Source organism: Ochotona curzoniae, unplaced genomic scaffold, assembly GCF_017591425.1.
Source record: "Ochotona curzoniae isolate NIBS_2020 unplaced genomic scaffold, NIBS_Ocur_1.0 contig_1, whole genome shotgun sequence".
Lineage (NCBI taxonomy): Eukaryota > Metazoa > Chordata > Mammalia > Lagomorpha > Ochotonidae > Ochotona > Ochotona curzoniae.
In genome coordinates, this window is record NW_024464918.1 from 26,548,645 (window position 1) to 26,565,534 (window position 16,890).

The window sequence follows — 16,890 nt, forward strand, 5'->3', positions numbered from 1 at the left end:
AGGTCGGGAAGGGGGCGCGGGCCTCCCCCTGGGCCGGGCCGCGGCGGCGCTAGGACCGAGCGCGCGGAGGGAGCGAGCCGGGCGGAGCCAGCGCCCCCCGCCCCCCGCCGGCCGGCTCCCCTCCCCCGGCCGCTGGCTCGCTCGCTCGCAGCGCTGCAGAGGCTCCGAGGCAGCGGCGGCGGCGGCGGCTCCCTCTTCCCCTCCCTCCTCTTCCTCCTCCTCCTCCTCCTCCTCCGTCCGTCCGTCCATCCGTGCGTCCGTGCGCTCGCCCTCCGTCCGGCCCGCAGCATGGCCGGCGTCAGCTTCAGCGGGCACCGCTTGGAGCTGCTGGCGGCGTACGAGGAGGTGATCCGGGAGGAGAGCGCGGCCGACTGGTGAGCCCACCGCCCCCGCCCCAGCCCCTTTGTCCCTGCGCCTTCGCCGCCCGCCGCTGCCTTTGTCTCCTCCGGCCCCGCCGCCCCGAGGGAGGGGGCGACCCCGAAATGGTGCAGCGGGCCGGGGAGGGGCTGCCTTTGTGCGCGCCGGGGAGGGGCCAGGCGGGGCACCGGCGGCCCGGGCACCCGGGGGCGGCCCCAGGCGCGCGCCGAGGCGCGCTGGCCGGACGCAGGCTGGGCGGACTCGGGGGGCCAGATGCGGGGCCAGGGCCGCAGGGCCCTGCAGGAGCCCATCCCCCCGGGGCCCCGGGGGCAGGTGTGCAGAGGCCGGCCAAGGGCACCTTCGCCACCTTCCAGCGGGCGAGGGCCGGGCGGGGACGGGGCGGGGACCCAGCGAGCGGCGCCAGCGCTGCTTGCCCGGCCCGGCCCGGCCGCGGCACAAAGGAAGGCAAGGGGGTGGGGAAAGCAGCGCCGCGGGCTGGGGACCGGGCGCCCCGCCCACCGGGGGGCTTCTCGGGGTCGGCCGCCCCCCACCCTCCGACCTGGCTTGGGGTGTGGCGGAAGGATGTTCCATGCCTGCCACATGGCTTTTGCCCCTTTCCGCGGCGGAGGCGGCGGGGATGAGCCCCCCCCTCCTGGACTAGGCGGCTGCAGGGGAAGGAGATACGAAGGGGGTGCCTCCGTCTCTTAAGTGTGATGGACCCCCTAAGAAGGGGTGAAGACACGCGTTGGGTCCCCAGCCCCGTCCCCCTGCTGCAGGCTCCCTGGTGAGGAAGCAGCCGCCGCCCCTCTCCCCCTCCCCAGCTGTTGTCTCCCCGGGAGCTGGGGGAGGGGAAGGACCACCTGTTCTGTGGCTGCAAACCCAGGGTTTCCCCTAAGGTGGTCTTCTCCCCAGGCAGGACATGTCCTGCTCCTAGACCTCTTCCCCTTGGCCCTTGGCCAGGTGTGAGCGCAGGTGTGAGGCACCTCACCTCTGGGCTTGTCCCAGGCCGGCAAGGTAGGGAGGGATGCTGACCCAGGGCTGGCAAAGGGCACAAGATGACCAGGCGTCCATGGTATGGTACTGCAGCACTGGCCAGCAGCCAGGCCTGGAGGGCCGGACGCGGGGAGGGAGGAAGCCCTGGTGTCCTGCGGGTCGATCACAGGAGGGGCCAGCATGAGCAAAGCAGGCAGGGGGCCCACTGCTGGTCCGGCCCGGCTCTGCCCCGCCCCCGGGTGCTGAGATCATGGGAGCAGTTCTGGGCAAGTGGCCGGAGTGGCCAGGGGATGAACTGGCCCTGGGAGAGGCGTAGGCCAGTTCGGCGGCATCCCCGCCCTCGGCTCTGGGGGTGCGGATTAACTTTCACCTGGCCTTTTTCCTGGAACCCCTCAGCTGGATTCGCGGGACACACACACCGCTGCTGCTGCCCCACTTTCTAGCTAGCACAGGCCTGGGCCCCCACCTCCCAGAAACTTCCATGTGGCCAATGTGAGTTATTCATCTCGGGCGTGCGTCAGCCCCACCATCTGTGTTGTGTATGGGACACACTCGCAGATGCATACATGTACCCTGGCACGTGCACATATATGCGCTGTCCCCAGGGCCCCCTTAGCATTTGCTCCCAAGGGTGTGGGTAGCATAGAAGGGGTGGCCACGGCCCCCAGGTACCAAGCCTGGGGCACTCAGGGCACACCTAGCCCTTATCCAGTGGAAGGGCATCTTGGGCACAGGGGACTTGGCCTCCTGCCCTCTGCTTTTGGATGGGGGCAGTGGCTGGGGTGGGGGAGGCTTGCCCCCCTGTCCCGGCTGGCTGGCAGGGCCTCTGAGGTGGGCAGCCCCTGGCCCTGGGAACTTGGGACTGGGAAGTGAGCTGGTAGAGCAGAAGTGGCCCATGTCACCCTTGTTGTGAAGTGACTCACAGTGTGTGTCCCTTACAAGTTCCTGCTCCACTGTGGTCCTCAGAAAGAAGAAGAGGACCTGTGGGCTCAGCCGTGTCGGGGATCCTGGGGTCTTTCCAGCTGAAGCGTCTGGAGTGTGACGTTACCCAGGGCCCCCCAGCTCCAGCTGACTCCCCTTCCCAGGGTCTCCCTGGAGCTGCCACATGCCAGTTCCCACCTCACACTCATCCAGTTCCTTTGGCCTCCGGAGTTTCTGCAGGTGTGGCAATATCTCAGGAGGGGTCCCCAAGCTCATCCTGTGGGGACTGTGACTGGGGGTTCCTGCTCCCAGCCTTGCCCTGCGGATTCACCATGTCTCAGAACATGAGAGGCAGTAGATTGGGGTGGGCACAGGTGCCTCGGCTTGCCTCTGCTCGTGATTGGTGGGTGCCCTCAGGGAGGCTGCCAGGGACCTGGCCCCAGGGTCCTGGGGGGTGAGGGTGCGGCTGGCTGCCTGCCGGAGAGAAACACACACACACAGGGGCTCCAGGCGGACAGTTCCAGAACAAGCCGGGCTGAGTGTGGGTGCCACGCAGGGGGTGGGTGGCAGGGTTGTGCGGGGTACACACGGGAAGGCAGGCTGGGGCTGAGGTAGTGCTGCGTTCCGCTGGAGGAGGGCCACAACCCCAGCAGGCAGGGGTGGCGAGTGAGAGGGCCTCCGAGAGCCTTCCGCTAGCTGAGACCAGTGTTCCAGGGTCCCCGGTATGTGTGAGACAGAAACCCTGCGCTGTGCCTCAGTTTCTCAGCTGTGAACAGGAGGGGCAGTCCCTGCTTCTGTGAGAACCCTTTGTTCCCGGCAAGGGCTAGGGCAGCCGGACAGGTGGCGGAGCAGCTGTGCCCGGACACAGCTGCCTTGGGCCCCAGGGCTGGGGCAACAGTTGGACCAGGAGGTCCCAGCCCTGGGCCCACCTGTGCTGTTCTCTGGGGGTATAGAGGGGGAGAACTCCGGGAAGGGGTAGGGTGGGGGCCCTGGCCTGGCGCTGTGGACCTGTGGGGTTGGGGCCATGCCTCCCTCCTACCTCTGCCTCACTCTCTCCCCTTGTTCCTCCCTCTTCATCCCTTTTCTCCTTTCTCTTGTTTTCTTCGTTGCCCACTCCCTTCTTCTTCCCCCTTCTCCCTGAACCCTGTGCTGCTGTCCCCCCAGTCCTCTCCTCTTTGCATCTTCCAGCCATCTGCCTGGGCAGGACTCGGCCCTATTTCCTTTGCCCAGGCCTGTCTTCCCAGCGGGTCCTCAAACTTGGTACCTCCCTGAGGGGAGGAGGCGCCTGTCTCTGCATTGCCTTCTGTGAGATGGAAGCTGTGCTGCTGTCTCTGACAGCCGGGGAGGAGGCAGAGAGGCAAGGCTGCTGGGTCAGCTTTCTGGCCGGAAGCTTGTAGTCCCAGGAGGCCCCCCACTAGGGCGGAGGCGGCCTAGGGGCTGGAAGGCCAGGAGAGTGAGGCCACCCAGAGGCCAGCGCCTGGGCAGTGACCTCATCCCCGTTACAGGGAGGCGGGGATGGAGACTGAGGGCGGGTCCCTGGGGTCCTTTGTGTGAGAGGAAAATGCAGTGCTGAGTGCCAATTGCTGGGTTGCCATGGATACTGGGGAATGCCCAGAGCTGTGCCATCGCTAGGTTCTTTCTCTCTTCCCCCTCCTTCCCCAAGAGGGGAGGGACCTCGGGTACCAAGGCACGCGCCAGGTAGCTTCCTGGCACCGGCCAATGAGAGATGAGGATTGTGGTAGCCAGGAAACGGTAACCAAGGAACCGTTGCCTTGGAGCTTCCCTTGCACACCGCTCTGCCGGGTTGTGGGCTGCCAGGACCGAGGCTGGACGCGCTGAGCTCAAGTAGGCAGAGATTTTTTCCCCTGCTTCCTTGCACTGCACCTGACCCGGGCCTCCACCAGGTTCCCAGAATGCACCCCTCTGGCCCTGTTGTCTTGATGACTGGTGGCACCTCCCCTCTGCGCCATCCCCTCTATGTCCCTCTCCCTCCCCGGAGCTATCCCCACCCAGAACTGGCGGCCTGAGCCCTGACCGTTGCAGGAGCCTCCCCTCCCTCTCCCCAGGGCTCTGTACACATATGAGGATGGCTCAGATGACCTCAAGTTGGCTGCATCAGGAGGTAAGAATTCCAGCCGGTCCTCTGCCTTCTCTCCGCCCCCTCCTCTGCTGTTTTCCTCCCCACCTCCTGGCTCCTGGCCACCCTCCCGCCCGCAGCACCACCAAGCAGACCCACCCTCGTCTTTGTCCTGGTCATCACCACAAGCTCTAGCCCGGGCAGGCAAGGGGCCGGGGAGTGGGGCGCTTGCTTCCTGTTCGAGAAGGCTAAGCCCCAGAGAGCAGTGTTAACTTGCCCAAAGTAACACAGCTTAGAGGGGCAGCCCGGGTCAGCCACACGTTATCACCCCCGGAAGGCTGTATTTAAGAAGAGCCTCATGTTCCTTCACCGGGTGCTGACACCTGGTCACATGAGCTGTGTGAGATGTTGTGGGAGGAAGTGTGAAGAACACTCCATTCAGCCTGGTCCAGACCAGGGCGTGGAGGACTCGAAGGCCAAGCTGGAGTGTGTCAGCAGCCCTCACCCTGCCCGAAACCCTGGGGGGACCTCCAGTGTATAGCGGCTCAGGATGCCCCTGTGGTGCCTGCCTGACCCAGCATAGGCTGTGCTTGGTACCCCAGGCCCTTGGCTGGGCAAGGGGCCTGACTCCTTCCGGATTCCCCCAGAAGGGGGCTTGCAGGAGCTCTCGGGCCACTTTGAAAACCAGAAGGTGATGTATGGCTTCTGCAGCGTCAAGGATTCACCGGCTGCCCTGCCAAAATACGTGCTCATCAACTGGGTATGCAGCCCCAGGGGGCGGGGTGGGGGCCCTGTCACATCAGCTGGGTATGCAGCCCCAGGGGGTGGGGTGGGGGCCCTGTCACATGCCCTGTGCCACCTGCAGATGCTGGGGAGCAAGCCCAGCAGGCCCGAGGGGGTCAGGGCTGTTGCTGCCTTCCCCATCCCCTCCTGACCTCTGCTTCTCTGGGTGCTGGGCAGGTTGGCGAAGATGTGCCTGACGCTCGCAAGTGTGCCTGTGCCAGCCATGTGGCCAAGGTGGCCGAGTTCTTCCAGGTGAGTGGTGGGGCTGGGGCTGCGTGCTGGGCCTGGGACGGGGGAGGGAGCATGAGCCCTGCGTTCTGCCTGCCCAAGGGCGTCGACGTCATTGTGAATGCCAGCAGCGTGGAAGACATTGATGCAGGCGCCATCGGGCAGCGGCTCTCCAACGGGCTGGCCCGGCTCTCCAGCCCCGTGCTGCACCGACTGCGGCTGCGGGAGGATGAGAATGCCGAGCCTGTGGTCAGTGTCCCTGCTGTTCCCCCACCCACCCTCCCGATCCCCCCCTCCCGGCCCCCTCTGTGTGTGTGCAAGAGGCTCCTGGGGCCACGCCTATTGCTCCGGCCCTGCAGGGCACCACCTACCAGAAGACGGACGCAGCGGTGGAAATGAAGCGAATCAACCGAGAACAGTTCTGGGAGCAGGCCAAGGTGTGAGACCCCATCCCCGGCAAGCCTGATGGGACCCTGGTGGGGTGGAGGGGCAGGGCTGGGCACCCAGGCTGAGGGCCTGCCTTTGTTGGGCCTGGGGCCATCACAGAAGGAGGAAGAGCTGCGGAAGGAGGAGGAGCGCAAGAAGGCCCTGGACGAGCGACTCCGGTTCGAGCAGGAGCGGATGGAACAGGAGCGGCAGGAGCAGGAGGAACGGGAGCGGCGCTACCGGGAGCGGGAGCAGCAGATCGAGGAGCACAGGTGGGCCCTGCCCCGGGGGCTCCCTGCCCCGGGGGCTCCCTGGCTCCCCGGGGCTCCCTGGCTCCCCGGCTCTGTGCAGAGAACCCCCCTCCCCATGACCCCAGCACTCGCCGGCTTGTTCCAGGAGGAAGCAGCAGACGCTTGAAGCAGAAGAGGCCAAGAGGCGGTTGAAGGAGCAGTCCATCTTTGTAAGTCCTGCTCTGGGCCTCCTGGTTGTGGGGGGCGAAGGTGGCCCTCTTGTTCCTGCACCTTGGGATAGGGCCGGTGTCCTGGGGACACGGCCGTGGAGGGGGTTGGGCCTCTGGCAATGGACAAAGACTTCTTAGGGAAGAAACTTGAAGCAGAGCCTCGCTCTCTGGGGGCTCCAGGGAGAGGGTGCTTCCTCTGGTTCCTGCTCTGGGAGGGTACCTGCCTGGGGTTGCTATGGAGCCCTGGGCGTGTGGGCTGGCATCTCCTCAGGGGTGCAGCATCTCCTTCAGAGTGAAGTGCCCGTGTCCCAGTCCGTGATCCGAACGGGCACTCAGCAGCAAGGGCCTGCGGCTCCCGGGGGATTCAGTCGCGGTCCTGTCATGCTGTGAATCGAGTGTAGGATGACAGGAGTCAGGACAGAGCGTGGTGCAGCTCCAGAGCAGCAGGAGGGACAGGGCCTGGCCTGATGAGGGGCAGGTGCCAGGGACTCCCGTGACCCCCAGTAGGAAGGGAGGAGGCAGCAGTGCCGAGTGGCCGTGGGAGGTTCCTGGAGCCACCTCGGCCCCTGGCAGGGGTGGGGGTGGTGGGTCCCTCATTCATTCAGCAAGAAGCTGTCAGGTGCCAGGGTGGTGAGCCAAATGGGTAGTCCCTTCATAGTCCAGTGGTGCTTGGGTCATTCCCACAGGTGGGTGGGCGCCTCTACCCTCCATCTCCAGGAAGTTCACACCACACAGCTCCCCTGCCCCTCATTCTTTGTGTCAGCATTTACCCTTTGGGATCTGGACATTGTCACGTAGCGTCCATCTGCGTTGTATCTCTCGGTTGCCTTTCTCCCTGTTGGGGAGGTAGGCTACATTCTGTTTCCCCAGTCGGAGCTAGCAAACTTTTTTGAAAGAGCCTATTTTCATAGAGATTACCAAATGTACATGTATGTATACTCACACATGTGAATGTCATGAGCTCACCAATATATATCTGCGTTCACACAGTGACCCATTATACATGCACATTCACACAGACACGCTAACATACAGGCACCCGGGCATACATGGCGTTCACATGCAGGCACCAACGTGTGTATTCACACACACACTCACGATGCATGGCATTCGCATGCGTGCATCCTTGCACATCATTAGAGAAGGAGATGGCAGCCTGACAGGTGCCCATCCTCACTTGCCATCACCATCTCCGCGGGTCTGAAGGGACCCAGCCGGCTTTATCCCTGTCTGTGCCTTCTCGCGAGGCTTATGGGCCAGGTCGGGGAGGTGGCCTGTGACTCCCTGAGGCGCTGGGGAGTTTGCGCTGCGCAGTACTTCCTCTGGGTTTTGTGGGGTGTTCTGCCACACGTCTCCTGTGAATAAACATGTATTTCTGATCCAGGTTCCCTTTTTGCCTGGGCCGCTATAGGGAACTCTCATACACATGAAACTGCTGAAACACACACGCACTTGACTCCAGTGGTTAGGGTCACTCCCCCCTGCCCACAGTGCTGGCTCGTGGCTGTCGGTGGCCTTTTTCTGCATGGAACTGAGGAACCTGGGAAGATGCTGGCAAAGGCTGGCGGGGGCTCTGTGCATTGGCCTGATGGGTCCAGGAAGGCTGAGGAGCTGGGAGAAGGTGGGAGTTTATTCTGAGACACACGAGGGTTGGCATGGAGCCCTCTCACAAGGGACCTTAGTCCTGGTGCCCCCCAACAGCGGTGTTGAAGGTCCCAAGTTCTTGTGTTTTTTTTTTTTTAAGATGTATTTAATTTTAATTGCAAAGTCAGATATACAGAGAGGAGGAGAGACAGAGGAAGATCTTCCATCCGATGATTCACTCCCTAAGTGGCCACAACAGCCGGTGCTGTGCCGATCCAAAGCTGGGAACCAGGAACCTCTTTCCGGGTTTCCCACGCGGGTGCAGGGTCCCAAGACTTTATGCCGTTCTTGACTGCTTTCCCAGGCCACTAGCAGGGAGATGGATGGGAAGTGGGGCTGGCGGGATTAGAACCGGCGCCCATATGGGATCCCCGGTGCATTCAAAGTGAGGACTTTAGCCGCTAGGCCACGCCGCCGGGCCCCCAAGTTCTTGTGTTCAGGTACAAAGCCACCTGTGCCTCTGGCACCTTGCCTGCAGCCCCCAGGGCCTGTTGCTGGGGACACTGAGTCAGAGAATTTGGGTGGCCACCTGTGCTGGTCACTCACACAGACCCAAGCCCCCCTCTGCTGTGGTTTCGTAGGGTGTGGGAAATGAGCCCAGAAACAAGATCTTGGGGTGCAGTGTAATCGGCATGGGAGTGGGGGGCTGCCAGAAACGCCCTGGAGGGTCCTGAGAAGGAGGTAACCTCAGTGGTCCAGGGCCTGGGTTGAGGGCAAGGCATCTGGGGGAGATGAGTTGACCTATGCCAAGGTGGGAGGCAAAAAGTGAGTCGCATTTTCTGGGAACTGTGACCACATTGTACTGAGGACTCTGTGATTGGCATGTGGGCGTGGCAGCTGGGGGGTGAGGGGTGGTGACGGGGCAGAGGTGACGGGCCAGTCAGGCAGGAACAGGGACCCGTCCACCTGTGCAATCTGGAAACCCTGCAATGAGGTGGGCAGGGGAAGCTGGTGGGAACAGGGTCTGTGCTGGACCCACAGCACACGCCCAGTGCAGGACTGACCAAGGGAGGCAGAACCCTCTCCGGGGTATGTGGGCCAATGCTGCCCAAACTTCCCAACTCCCTGCTTTTGTGAGTGGTGACAATTCATGCCTGTGAAGATGGCCAGCTTGGGGCTGTGCCCAGCCTGGACCCACTGTGGCTCCTGGGAGACCCCTAAAGGAGTTGAAGCTGAGGCAGGGCACTAGTGGGGCCAGAGGGAGCATGGTGAGCCAGGGGCACCGTGGGTGGTCCGAGAAGAGGTAGCTGTACAGCAAGGGTGGTGCTGGTCAGCTATGGGGTAGGCCAGTAAGTGGGTGAGCCGGCTGCCCGGGTTCTGACTAGGTCTGAGGGTGACATGATGACATCTCAGGACATGGATGTGACAGTGTTAGGTCCAGCCCCCCCCCCCGACCCTGTGGGAGTGGATGGCCAGGACTCAGCCCCCTTTGGTTTCCAGGGTGACCAGCGAGATGAAGAGGAAGAAACTCAGATGAAGAAGTCGGAATCTGAGGTGGAGGTAAGAGCTAGGGAAGCAGGGCAGGTGAGGTGGGCAGGGACTCCCCCCGCCCAGCCTGCTGTGCCCGGCCAGGCCCTGACCCTGCCCTGTGTCCTCCAGGAGGCGGCAGCCATTATTGCCCAGCGGCCTGACAACCCACGGGAGTTCTTCAAGCAGCAGGAACGGGTTGCTTCAGCCTCGGCGGGCAGCTGTGACATTCCCTCGCCCTTCAACCACCGGCCAGGTAGCCCTGGACCCCACCCCCACCACCCCCGAGCCCCCCGGGGCGCTGGCCCCAACCCCTTTGACACTCTGTGTTGGAAGAGAAGCCTTGGACAAGGGAAGACCCTTTCACCCTCTGCCTCCCAGGTGGCAGGACCCCAGGAAGGGCCATGGGCGGGGTCGATGCCGAGCTGCACCAGGGCTGGGGGCTCTGGCACCCCCCCTTGGCTGCAGGGGGCAGGCTGACCTGCACGGCCTCGCGTGCATGTACAGCTGTCCCCACCCAGGCTGCTGTGGTGGGCTTCTGTGTGCCGCTTCTGCCCCGTCCCACCCTGCTGGCTTCCGTGTGCCCTCTGCGTGTGTCTGCCCTCGCTGCGCCCGGTGCTGCTCCCGCTCAGAGGCCGGCTCCTTGCTGCGTGTCTGCTGCTGGGGGGAGGTGGCAGTGGCTGGTGACCGGGTGCGTGCCCTGGCTAAAGGCAGCATGGGCCTCCAGGGCCAGCCCTGGGTGGGTGAGGCCTCAGGCGGGGGTAGGGGAGACTGACCCGCTCTTGTCCTCTGTCTTTCTCTCTCTGTCTGTCTCTCTCTCTCTCGGCAGGTCGTCCGCACTGCCCTTTCATAAAGGCGTCGGACAGTGGGCCTTCCTCCTCCTCCTCTTCCTCCTCTTCCCCTCCACGGACTCCCTTTCCCTATATCACATGTCACCGCACCCCAAACCTCTCTTCCTCCCTCCCATGTAGGTAGCAGCCCCAGGCTTCGGCGGGGGGGTAAGGAGGGCCCCACTTCCCCCTCGCTGTCCCAGCCTGCTGTTGGCCACCACCAACGTGACAACTGCTCACCTTGGGCCCCTGGCCCTGGCGGGGGTGCTCGCTGGCCTCACGGGAGCCTGGCTGACGGGCTCTGGAGGTGTATTCTGGCCCCTGGGGGCCCCGGAGAGAGCTCCCAGCCCCTGACCCTGGCTCCAGAGGAAGCTCTGGTCAGGATGCAAGGTGGCCAGTTCCGGTGCTGCCCAGTGCCCCGTGCCTGCTGACGCCCACCTGGGGCTTCGCTCCACAGGCAGTCACCTGGACAGCCACCGGAGGATGGCGCCCACCCCCATCCCTACCCGGAGCCCGTCCGACTCCAGTGTGGCCTCCACCCCTGTGACCGAGCAAATCGAGAGGACCCTGGATCAGGTCACGTCCTCACAGCCTCCACCACTGCCACGGCCACCTCCCCTGGCCCCAGGTAAGGGAGGGACCCTCTTGCAAGGGGGCAAGGGGTGGTGGTAGTGTGGAAGCCAGGTGGGTGGGCTGCTCAGGGTTCCAAGACTGGAGCAGGGAGTCATCTTCCCTAAAGCTTAGGGTATCCTCTCTGAAAGTAGGCATCGGGCATAGTGGGTGCTGTGGGTGCTGGGAGTGCCTTGTGTGCCGTCTAAGTTGCAGGCATCATTGTCTGACAGGTCCCGGCTTCCTCTCTGGCGCAGGTGGCGGTGGTGGGGATGAGTGGGTGGGCTGGGACCTGCTTGCTTTTCCGTGGGAAGTGGGGGACTGACTGCCTCTGTGCTGGGACAGACACCCAGGAACCCAGCCGCAGCACAGACAGCGAAGAGACCAGCAAGGAGGCCCAAACCGCCCCAGCCCCCCAAGCTCCGGCCAGCCCCGTGGTGGAGCCCCCCGAGGCCCAGGAGCCTGTGCAAGGGCAAGGCGGGCCCACGGAGGACTTGGTGCTGATGACGGCTCCCGAGCAGGCCCCTGGGGAGCCCGCCGCCCTGGAGAGCACCGCAGAGGTTGCCTGGGTGGCTGAGGCTGGTGCTATGGAAAGTGATGCTGCCGCCGCGGACGCCGCCATCACCAACGACGTAGCCCTTGCCACTGCCGGCCTCGTTGACCTGTGGTCTGGCAATGGGGAAGGGACCTCAGCGCTCCCGGCTGAGCCCAGAGCCCCCACGCCCCCATCCGGTGCTGAGGGCACTCCGGCAGAGGTGCCCCTGCTGAACGAGGTGGCTCAGGAGCCACCCCCACCTGCGGGGGATGCCTGTGCCAACCTCCTGGGTTTCGATGCGCTGCTACCTGAGCCTCCAACCACCTTCTGTGACCCAGAGGAGGAAGTGGAAGGGGAGCCCCTGGCTGCCCCCCAAACCCCAGCTCTGCCCTCGGCGCCAGAGGAGCCAGAGCCAGAGGCAGAACCGGAAGCCCATCTATTGACCAACGGGGAGACCACCCAAAAGGAGGGAACTCAGGTGGGGCAGAGGCTGCTGGGTGGGAGGTGGGGGCGGCCAGCAGGGTGCCTGCATCCCTCAGGCTTGTAGCAGTAACCCCCTTGCTGACCCATATTGTTAGGGGAGCACCACTCCACTTCTCCCGCCCTGGGCCAGCTCGCCCTAGGTCCCCAGGCAGGCATCTCTGTTTCCTTGGCAACCACGGAGCGTCGGGCTCAGCCCTGATAGGGCAGCCCTAGTCGTGCGGGGTGGGGCCCAGCGACCTGCGTTTTCCCCCTGCAGGCCAGTGAGGGCTACTTCAGCCAATCCCAGGAGGAGGAATTTGCCCAATCAGAAGAGCTGTGTGCAAAGGCTCTGCCTCCGGTGTTCTACAGCAAGCCCCCAGGTGGGTGCCGGGCGGCGGGTGGGTGCCGGGCGGCGGGTGGGTGCCGGGCGGCGGGTGGGTGCCGGGCGGCGGGTGGGTGCCGGGCGGCGGGTGGGTGCCGGGCGGCGGGTGGGTGCCGGGCGGCGGGTGGGTGCCGGGCGGCCGACACCCCTCCCCGCCCATCACAGCCCTGATCACTTATTTACCCAGCTCCTTTTCTCTCCCAATTCCGCAGAAATCGACATCACCTGCTGGGATGCTGACCCGGTCCCCGAGGAGGAGGAGGGCGGCTTCGAGGGCGGTGACTAGCCCGGGCTCCTGCCCCCAGGCTGCCCTCGCCGAGGCCGTGCACCTGCGCTCCGGCCTTCGCCCTGCCAGATGGCCCGCAAGCAGTGCAGTGCCTGCCTTCGCAGCAGCTCCGCCTGGCACCCAACTCCGGAGTCCGGCCTTTGCCGCTGCCGCCTCCGCCGCTGCCCTACCCACAGGGCCTGGCTTTTACAGCTTTTCTTTCTTTTTTTAAAGTTGATAGGACTTGTACAGTTGATTGGTTTTCCTCCGATTGGTAGTTGAGACGCTGTGGCGCACCCCACCTCTTCCCTGCTGGGTCCAGTTTGTAGCTCATAGTCCTCCCTGCTCAGCTGGCCCGGGGAGGGTGGGTAAGGGGGCAGCCTCACCACTGCTTGGGGCCCCCCCGGCGTGGCGGGGGTGGGGGTGGGGAGGGAGGGAGGGAGCTGTAGTGGGGAAAACGTGCCCCTCCCACCTTTTTCCTAGTTTTCTGTTTCTTGGAAAAATATCACTTTGTATTCTCTGTCCAGGGCTTCAGATATTTTGCACGGATTTTAAAACATGGCAATAAAAGGCTCGTGGGCTCTGGCCCCCTGGGACCCTGTCCCCTCCCGCCCCCCGCCCCCGGCCCAGAGGTAGGAGCAGGTCCAGCCGGGGCCCCTTGGCCTCCCCCGCCCTCTCCCGCCGGGCAGGTCCCAGGCTGGAGGCCCTAGGCGCGATTCGGGCTAGGGCTATGCACGGGGCCCAGGGCTCTGGGAGGCTCCTTCCCAAACCCGCTCCTCTTTAGCTTGGGTTCCTTTTTCACATTTTTTTTTTTTTTTTGAAAGCACAAACTTCTGTAACGGGTCGTGCTCATGTCTGTTAATAAAGAAATCCAGATCCCTTTGGGTCTGCTGCTCCTCCAGGGGGCTGATGGAGCGTGGGCGGCCGGCCCCTACACCAACCCTATCCGCTTCCCAAATCTGCAGAGCGTGCGCCGCGCCTCTGCTGCCAGGGGGTGACCTAGTGGGGTTTGCCAAACCCGGGGCACAGCCTCTGCTTCTCCCAGGCTACGGGGCTAGCTCCCAATGGAAACAAACGCGCGTTCAGGCTCCACCCTAAGGCCCCCAAGCAGGCTTGCCCAGGAGAACCTTGGGCTCAAGCAGCGGCTGCCCCCTCCGCCTGTACCAAACCAGGTCACACACCTTTATTATCCTCAAAATGTAACAAACGGGGTAAGAAATCCCGCCCTCCCCCACCCCTCCCCGCAGTCCGAGGGAAGCGTTTAAAAAGCCCCGCAGTCAGGCCACGAGTCCGCCGCGGAGGAGGCGGGGCCCGGGACGCCGCGCGCCCCTCTATACGGCTGTAGTCCTCCCGAACAAGGGGATGGAGACCGGCAGGCGCCAAGCTCCGTGCTCCAGGGGCTCGCGGCTGCTCAGCTCCGAGTCGGTCCAGCTGGGGAAGACCCGGCGGCCACGGTCGGCCTGCAGACACAGGGCAGGGCAGGGCGGCGCTGGCCGCGGCGCGCTGGGCAGGTGCAGCGCCGACGTGCAGCCCCGGTCCAGGAAGAGCGGCTTGTAGCTGGGCGGCGGCTGCTCCTGCTTCTCGGCGCTGTCGCGGCGGCTCAGGAAGGGCGTGACGATCTTGCGGTACAGGCCGCGCGTGTCCGTGAGCACCTCGCTGTAGGGCGGCGGCGGCTCCGCCATCAGCACCGCCTCCTCGTAGCACGGGGGTTTGGACATGTCCGACTCCGCTGTGGCGGGAGGGGAGGCTGTGAGGTTCCCCGGGTCCCCGCCCGCCGGCCCCAGCCCGCTTCCCTCCTGCACCGGAGCCCCTGGAGCAGTCAGCCTTCCCCAGCCCAGGGAGCGCCGGGCGCTTCCCAGCCTTACCTTGGCGCGGGTAGCTCCAGGGCCGCGGCGGCACCGAGAGGTGCGGCGGCGGCGGGTGGGGAAGCGCGTGGTGGTGCGGGTGCGCGTGCGAGTGCGCGTGCGGCTGCCCCGGGCCGTGGTGCAGCAGCGGGTGCACGTGCACGTGCTGGTGGGCGTGCGCCGGCACCTCCAGACGGCCGCGGTGCGGTGGCGGTGGCGGCGGCGCCAGGCCCGGGGGGCTCCCGGCCAGGCTGCCCTCCAGCTCGAGCGGCTCCAGCTCCAGGGCGCGCAGGTTCTGCTCCCGCAGTCGCTCCTCCTGGCGCCGTTTGAGGCGGCGGCGCAGGAAGCTACAGAAGCAGCAGAGCAAGACGATGAGACCCCAGATGAGCCAGAAGCCGGCGAAGCACGTGAGGAACGTGTAGGTGCCCTGGGACATCACCATGGCGGCGGCGCGGGCGGTGGTCCTCGGCTGCTTCAATGGACACGGGGCTCCTCGGCGTGGCCCCGAGCCCGCGCCACGCTCCCGGCTGCCGCGCTCCCGGCTGCCGCCAGCTTCACTCGCCGACCCGCGGCCGGGGGCTGCCCGCGGCGGGGCTCCAGTCGTGCTCGCGCCGGCGGGGGGCAGCTGCGGCGGCACCCGCTCCTTCCCATGGCGCCGGCGGGCGCGCGCGGGCGTGCCTCACCCGCGGCCACGCGGGACCTGCGGGGGAAGACACCGGGCGCAGGGTGAAGGCGCGCGCCGAGGCCCTCGCCCCGCAACGAGCGCGGTCCCGGGGAAGTCCTCCTCGGTGGAAACCCCCGCGACTCCCTCGGGGGCCGGTGACGTCGCCGAGGCGGATGACGTCACGCCGAGGTTTCCCCCGGTAGGGTTTCCCGCGATCTGGAGTCGCGGGGGCCTGGGTGGCGAAGCCCGGGTTGCCGAGGCGAGTGCCGGGGAGGTGGCGAGACCCGCGGCGGGCCGGCAGAGGGCGCGCCAAGGCCGCCCTTGCACCGCACGCGCTGCGCCGCCCGCAAAGCCCCGGCCCGCGCGGTGGACTCGGCGGACCTCGGGGCTCCCTGGCACTGCAGAGGAGTCCGCTGCGAGGGCAGGAAGTGCGCCGCGGCCCCACCAACAGCCCGCCGGGCGCCCAGCCTTGGCCGTGTCGGTGCCCGGGGCCGGGGGCAGCTCAGAGCTTGCAACACGTTGCCCCGTGCCGTGCTGCCGCAGGCACTGCGGGTGCGGGCAGGCCGGGCGGGCGGCGCCGCCTTCTGCTGCGTGCCGCGCGAGCCCTGCCTTCGTCTGCTCCTGACGCTGTGCCGGGCGTGGGCCGCTCCCTCTTCCTTTCCTCCAAGCAAGCGCCTCGGCTTGCTGGATCCCGGCTCCCACTCGGCGTTCCCCGCCTGCTCCCCACGCACAGCCCCGCTCAGCTCTGCAGGCCATCACCCGCATCCCCTAGTTTCCTTCCCCTCTGCCGGGGAGCTTACATTTCCACCACCTGGCCCCGTGCACTCAGCTCAGACGGCAGCCCCTGCCCCATCTCAGTCTCCACAGCGGGCCAGGACCACTCCCCCCACCCCCATCCTGAGAAGGATGTGCAAGGAACGGGCGAGGCTGCTGCTTCCCAGCCCCTCAGAGCAAATACCCCGCCTTGAATGTTTTCCTTGTGCGCCCAGCGGCTTTAAAGCCTACCCTTGGGGGGTTACTGGGCTTCTTGTTCTCCCGAGAAGGCACGGGGACGAAGCCATGCCTGACCACAGACCCATCGCCAGGGCCCTGGCCGCCGCACAGCACAGCACAGCCTGCAGTGGGCCGAGCCCCAGGCTGGGGGACCGCCAAGGCCACCCGCCAGCTGCCTCCTCTCCTGATGCCTGCCGTCTGACTCCAGGGCTGCCTTTAGCCATGTGCCCCTCGGCGCCCATGCCAGGCCCGCATTCCAGAACAGACAATGGCAGGAACAATAGCTCTGCCCGCCCCCTCTACAACCCTGACATGAGGCTGCCATGGCGACGCAGCCCGGGAGAGAAACGCAATGCTGCCAGTCACTGGGAGTTAATTAAATCTGTTGTTCTCCAGTTTAGGAACAGGAATGTTCTGAGGGAACTGGCACTAACGGGAGGTCCCCCTGGACCTGGGACAGGGACAGCTCTGGGTTAGAAGAGGTCCTTCTTCTGGGGCTGAGGTGTGTGTCTGGGGGTGGGGGGGGGTGATGGAAGCTGGCAGCCTGATACTCCTGCTGGGCTGGACAGTCAGGCCGGTCAAGCTCAGATACAGAAAGGACGGATCTTGGTCAGTAAGGGCATGTGGAGTCTGACCTGCACTCTGTCCATGCAAGTTCCTGTGTGTGACTAGCCCAGAGCTCCCGGGCCCTCCGTGCATGTGGACGTGCGGCTGCCCAGAGCAGCATTCCTGCTCCTCCTCCAACCCCACGCTCAAGGGAGAGAAGGAGTGGCCGTTCACAGGTTGCCAAGGAACAGAGGACAGGGCCCAGGCCACACCCAAGATGCACTGGGCGCCAGTGTCCCCCTCAGCCAGGAGGCACCACAGGGATGAGGCAGCCTCTTGCCCCAGCTCTCCCAGTCGAGCTGGCATCCAAATGGGCAGGGGGACTCTAGCCGCTGCAGCTGGCT

At 65.3% G+C, this 16,890-nt stretch overlaps 2 protein-coding genes across 4 annotated transcripts; one reads left to right on the plus strand and one right to left on the minus strand.

Annotated features, from left to right (window-relative positions):
- The first annotated feature begins 205 nt into the window (after positions 1–205).
- Positions 206–12,913, plus strand: DBN1 (drebrin 1). 3 transcript variants are annotated; one of them, XM_040976102.1, is made up of 15 exons: positions 206–374; positions 4,338–4,393; positions 4,996–5,108; positions 5,309–5,383; positions 5,462–5,608; positions 5,719–5,796; positions 5,906–6,057; positions 6,182–6,245; positions 9,330–9,389; positions 9,489–9,612; positions 10,186–10,323; positions 10,644–10,814; positions 11,141–11,808; positions 12,070–12,172; positions 12,387–12,913. In XM_040976102.1, exons 1-15 carry the CDS (start codon positions 289–291, stop codon positions 12,458–12,460), a joined length of 2,109 nt encoding a protein of 702 aa, XP_040832036.1. In that variant the 5' UTR covers positions 206–288; the 3' UTR covers positions 12,461–12,913. The 3 variants fall into 3 exon arrangements, with proteins under 3 accessions (XP_040832036.1, XP_040832047.1, XP_040832058.1); XM_040976113.1 differs by having other exon boundaries at positions 4,999–5,108; XM_040976124.1 differs by lacking the exon at positions 10,186–10,323.
- Positions 12,914–13,600: 687 nt separating this feature from the next.
- PRR7 (proline rich 7, synaptic) lies at positions 13,601–14,990 on the minus strand. Its single transcript, XM_040976133.1, has 2 exons — positions 14,305–14,990; positions 13,601–14,168 (listed from the first exon to the last, which is right to left on the minus strand). The coding sequence occupies exons 1-2, from the start codon at positions 14,723–14,725 to the stop codon at positions 13,771–13,773; spliced, it is 819 nt and encodes a 272-aa protein (XP_040832067.1). The 5' UTR covers positions 14,726–14,990; the 3' UTR covers positions 13,601–13,770.
- Between the last annotated feature and the right edge of the window lie 1,900 nt (positions 14,991–16,890).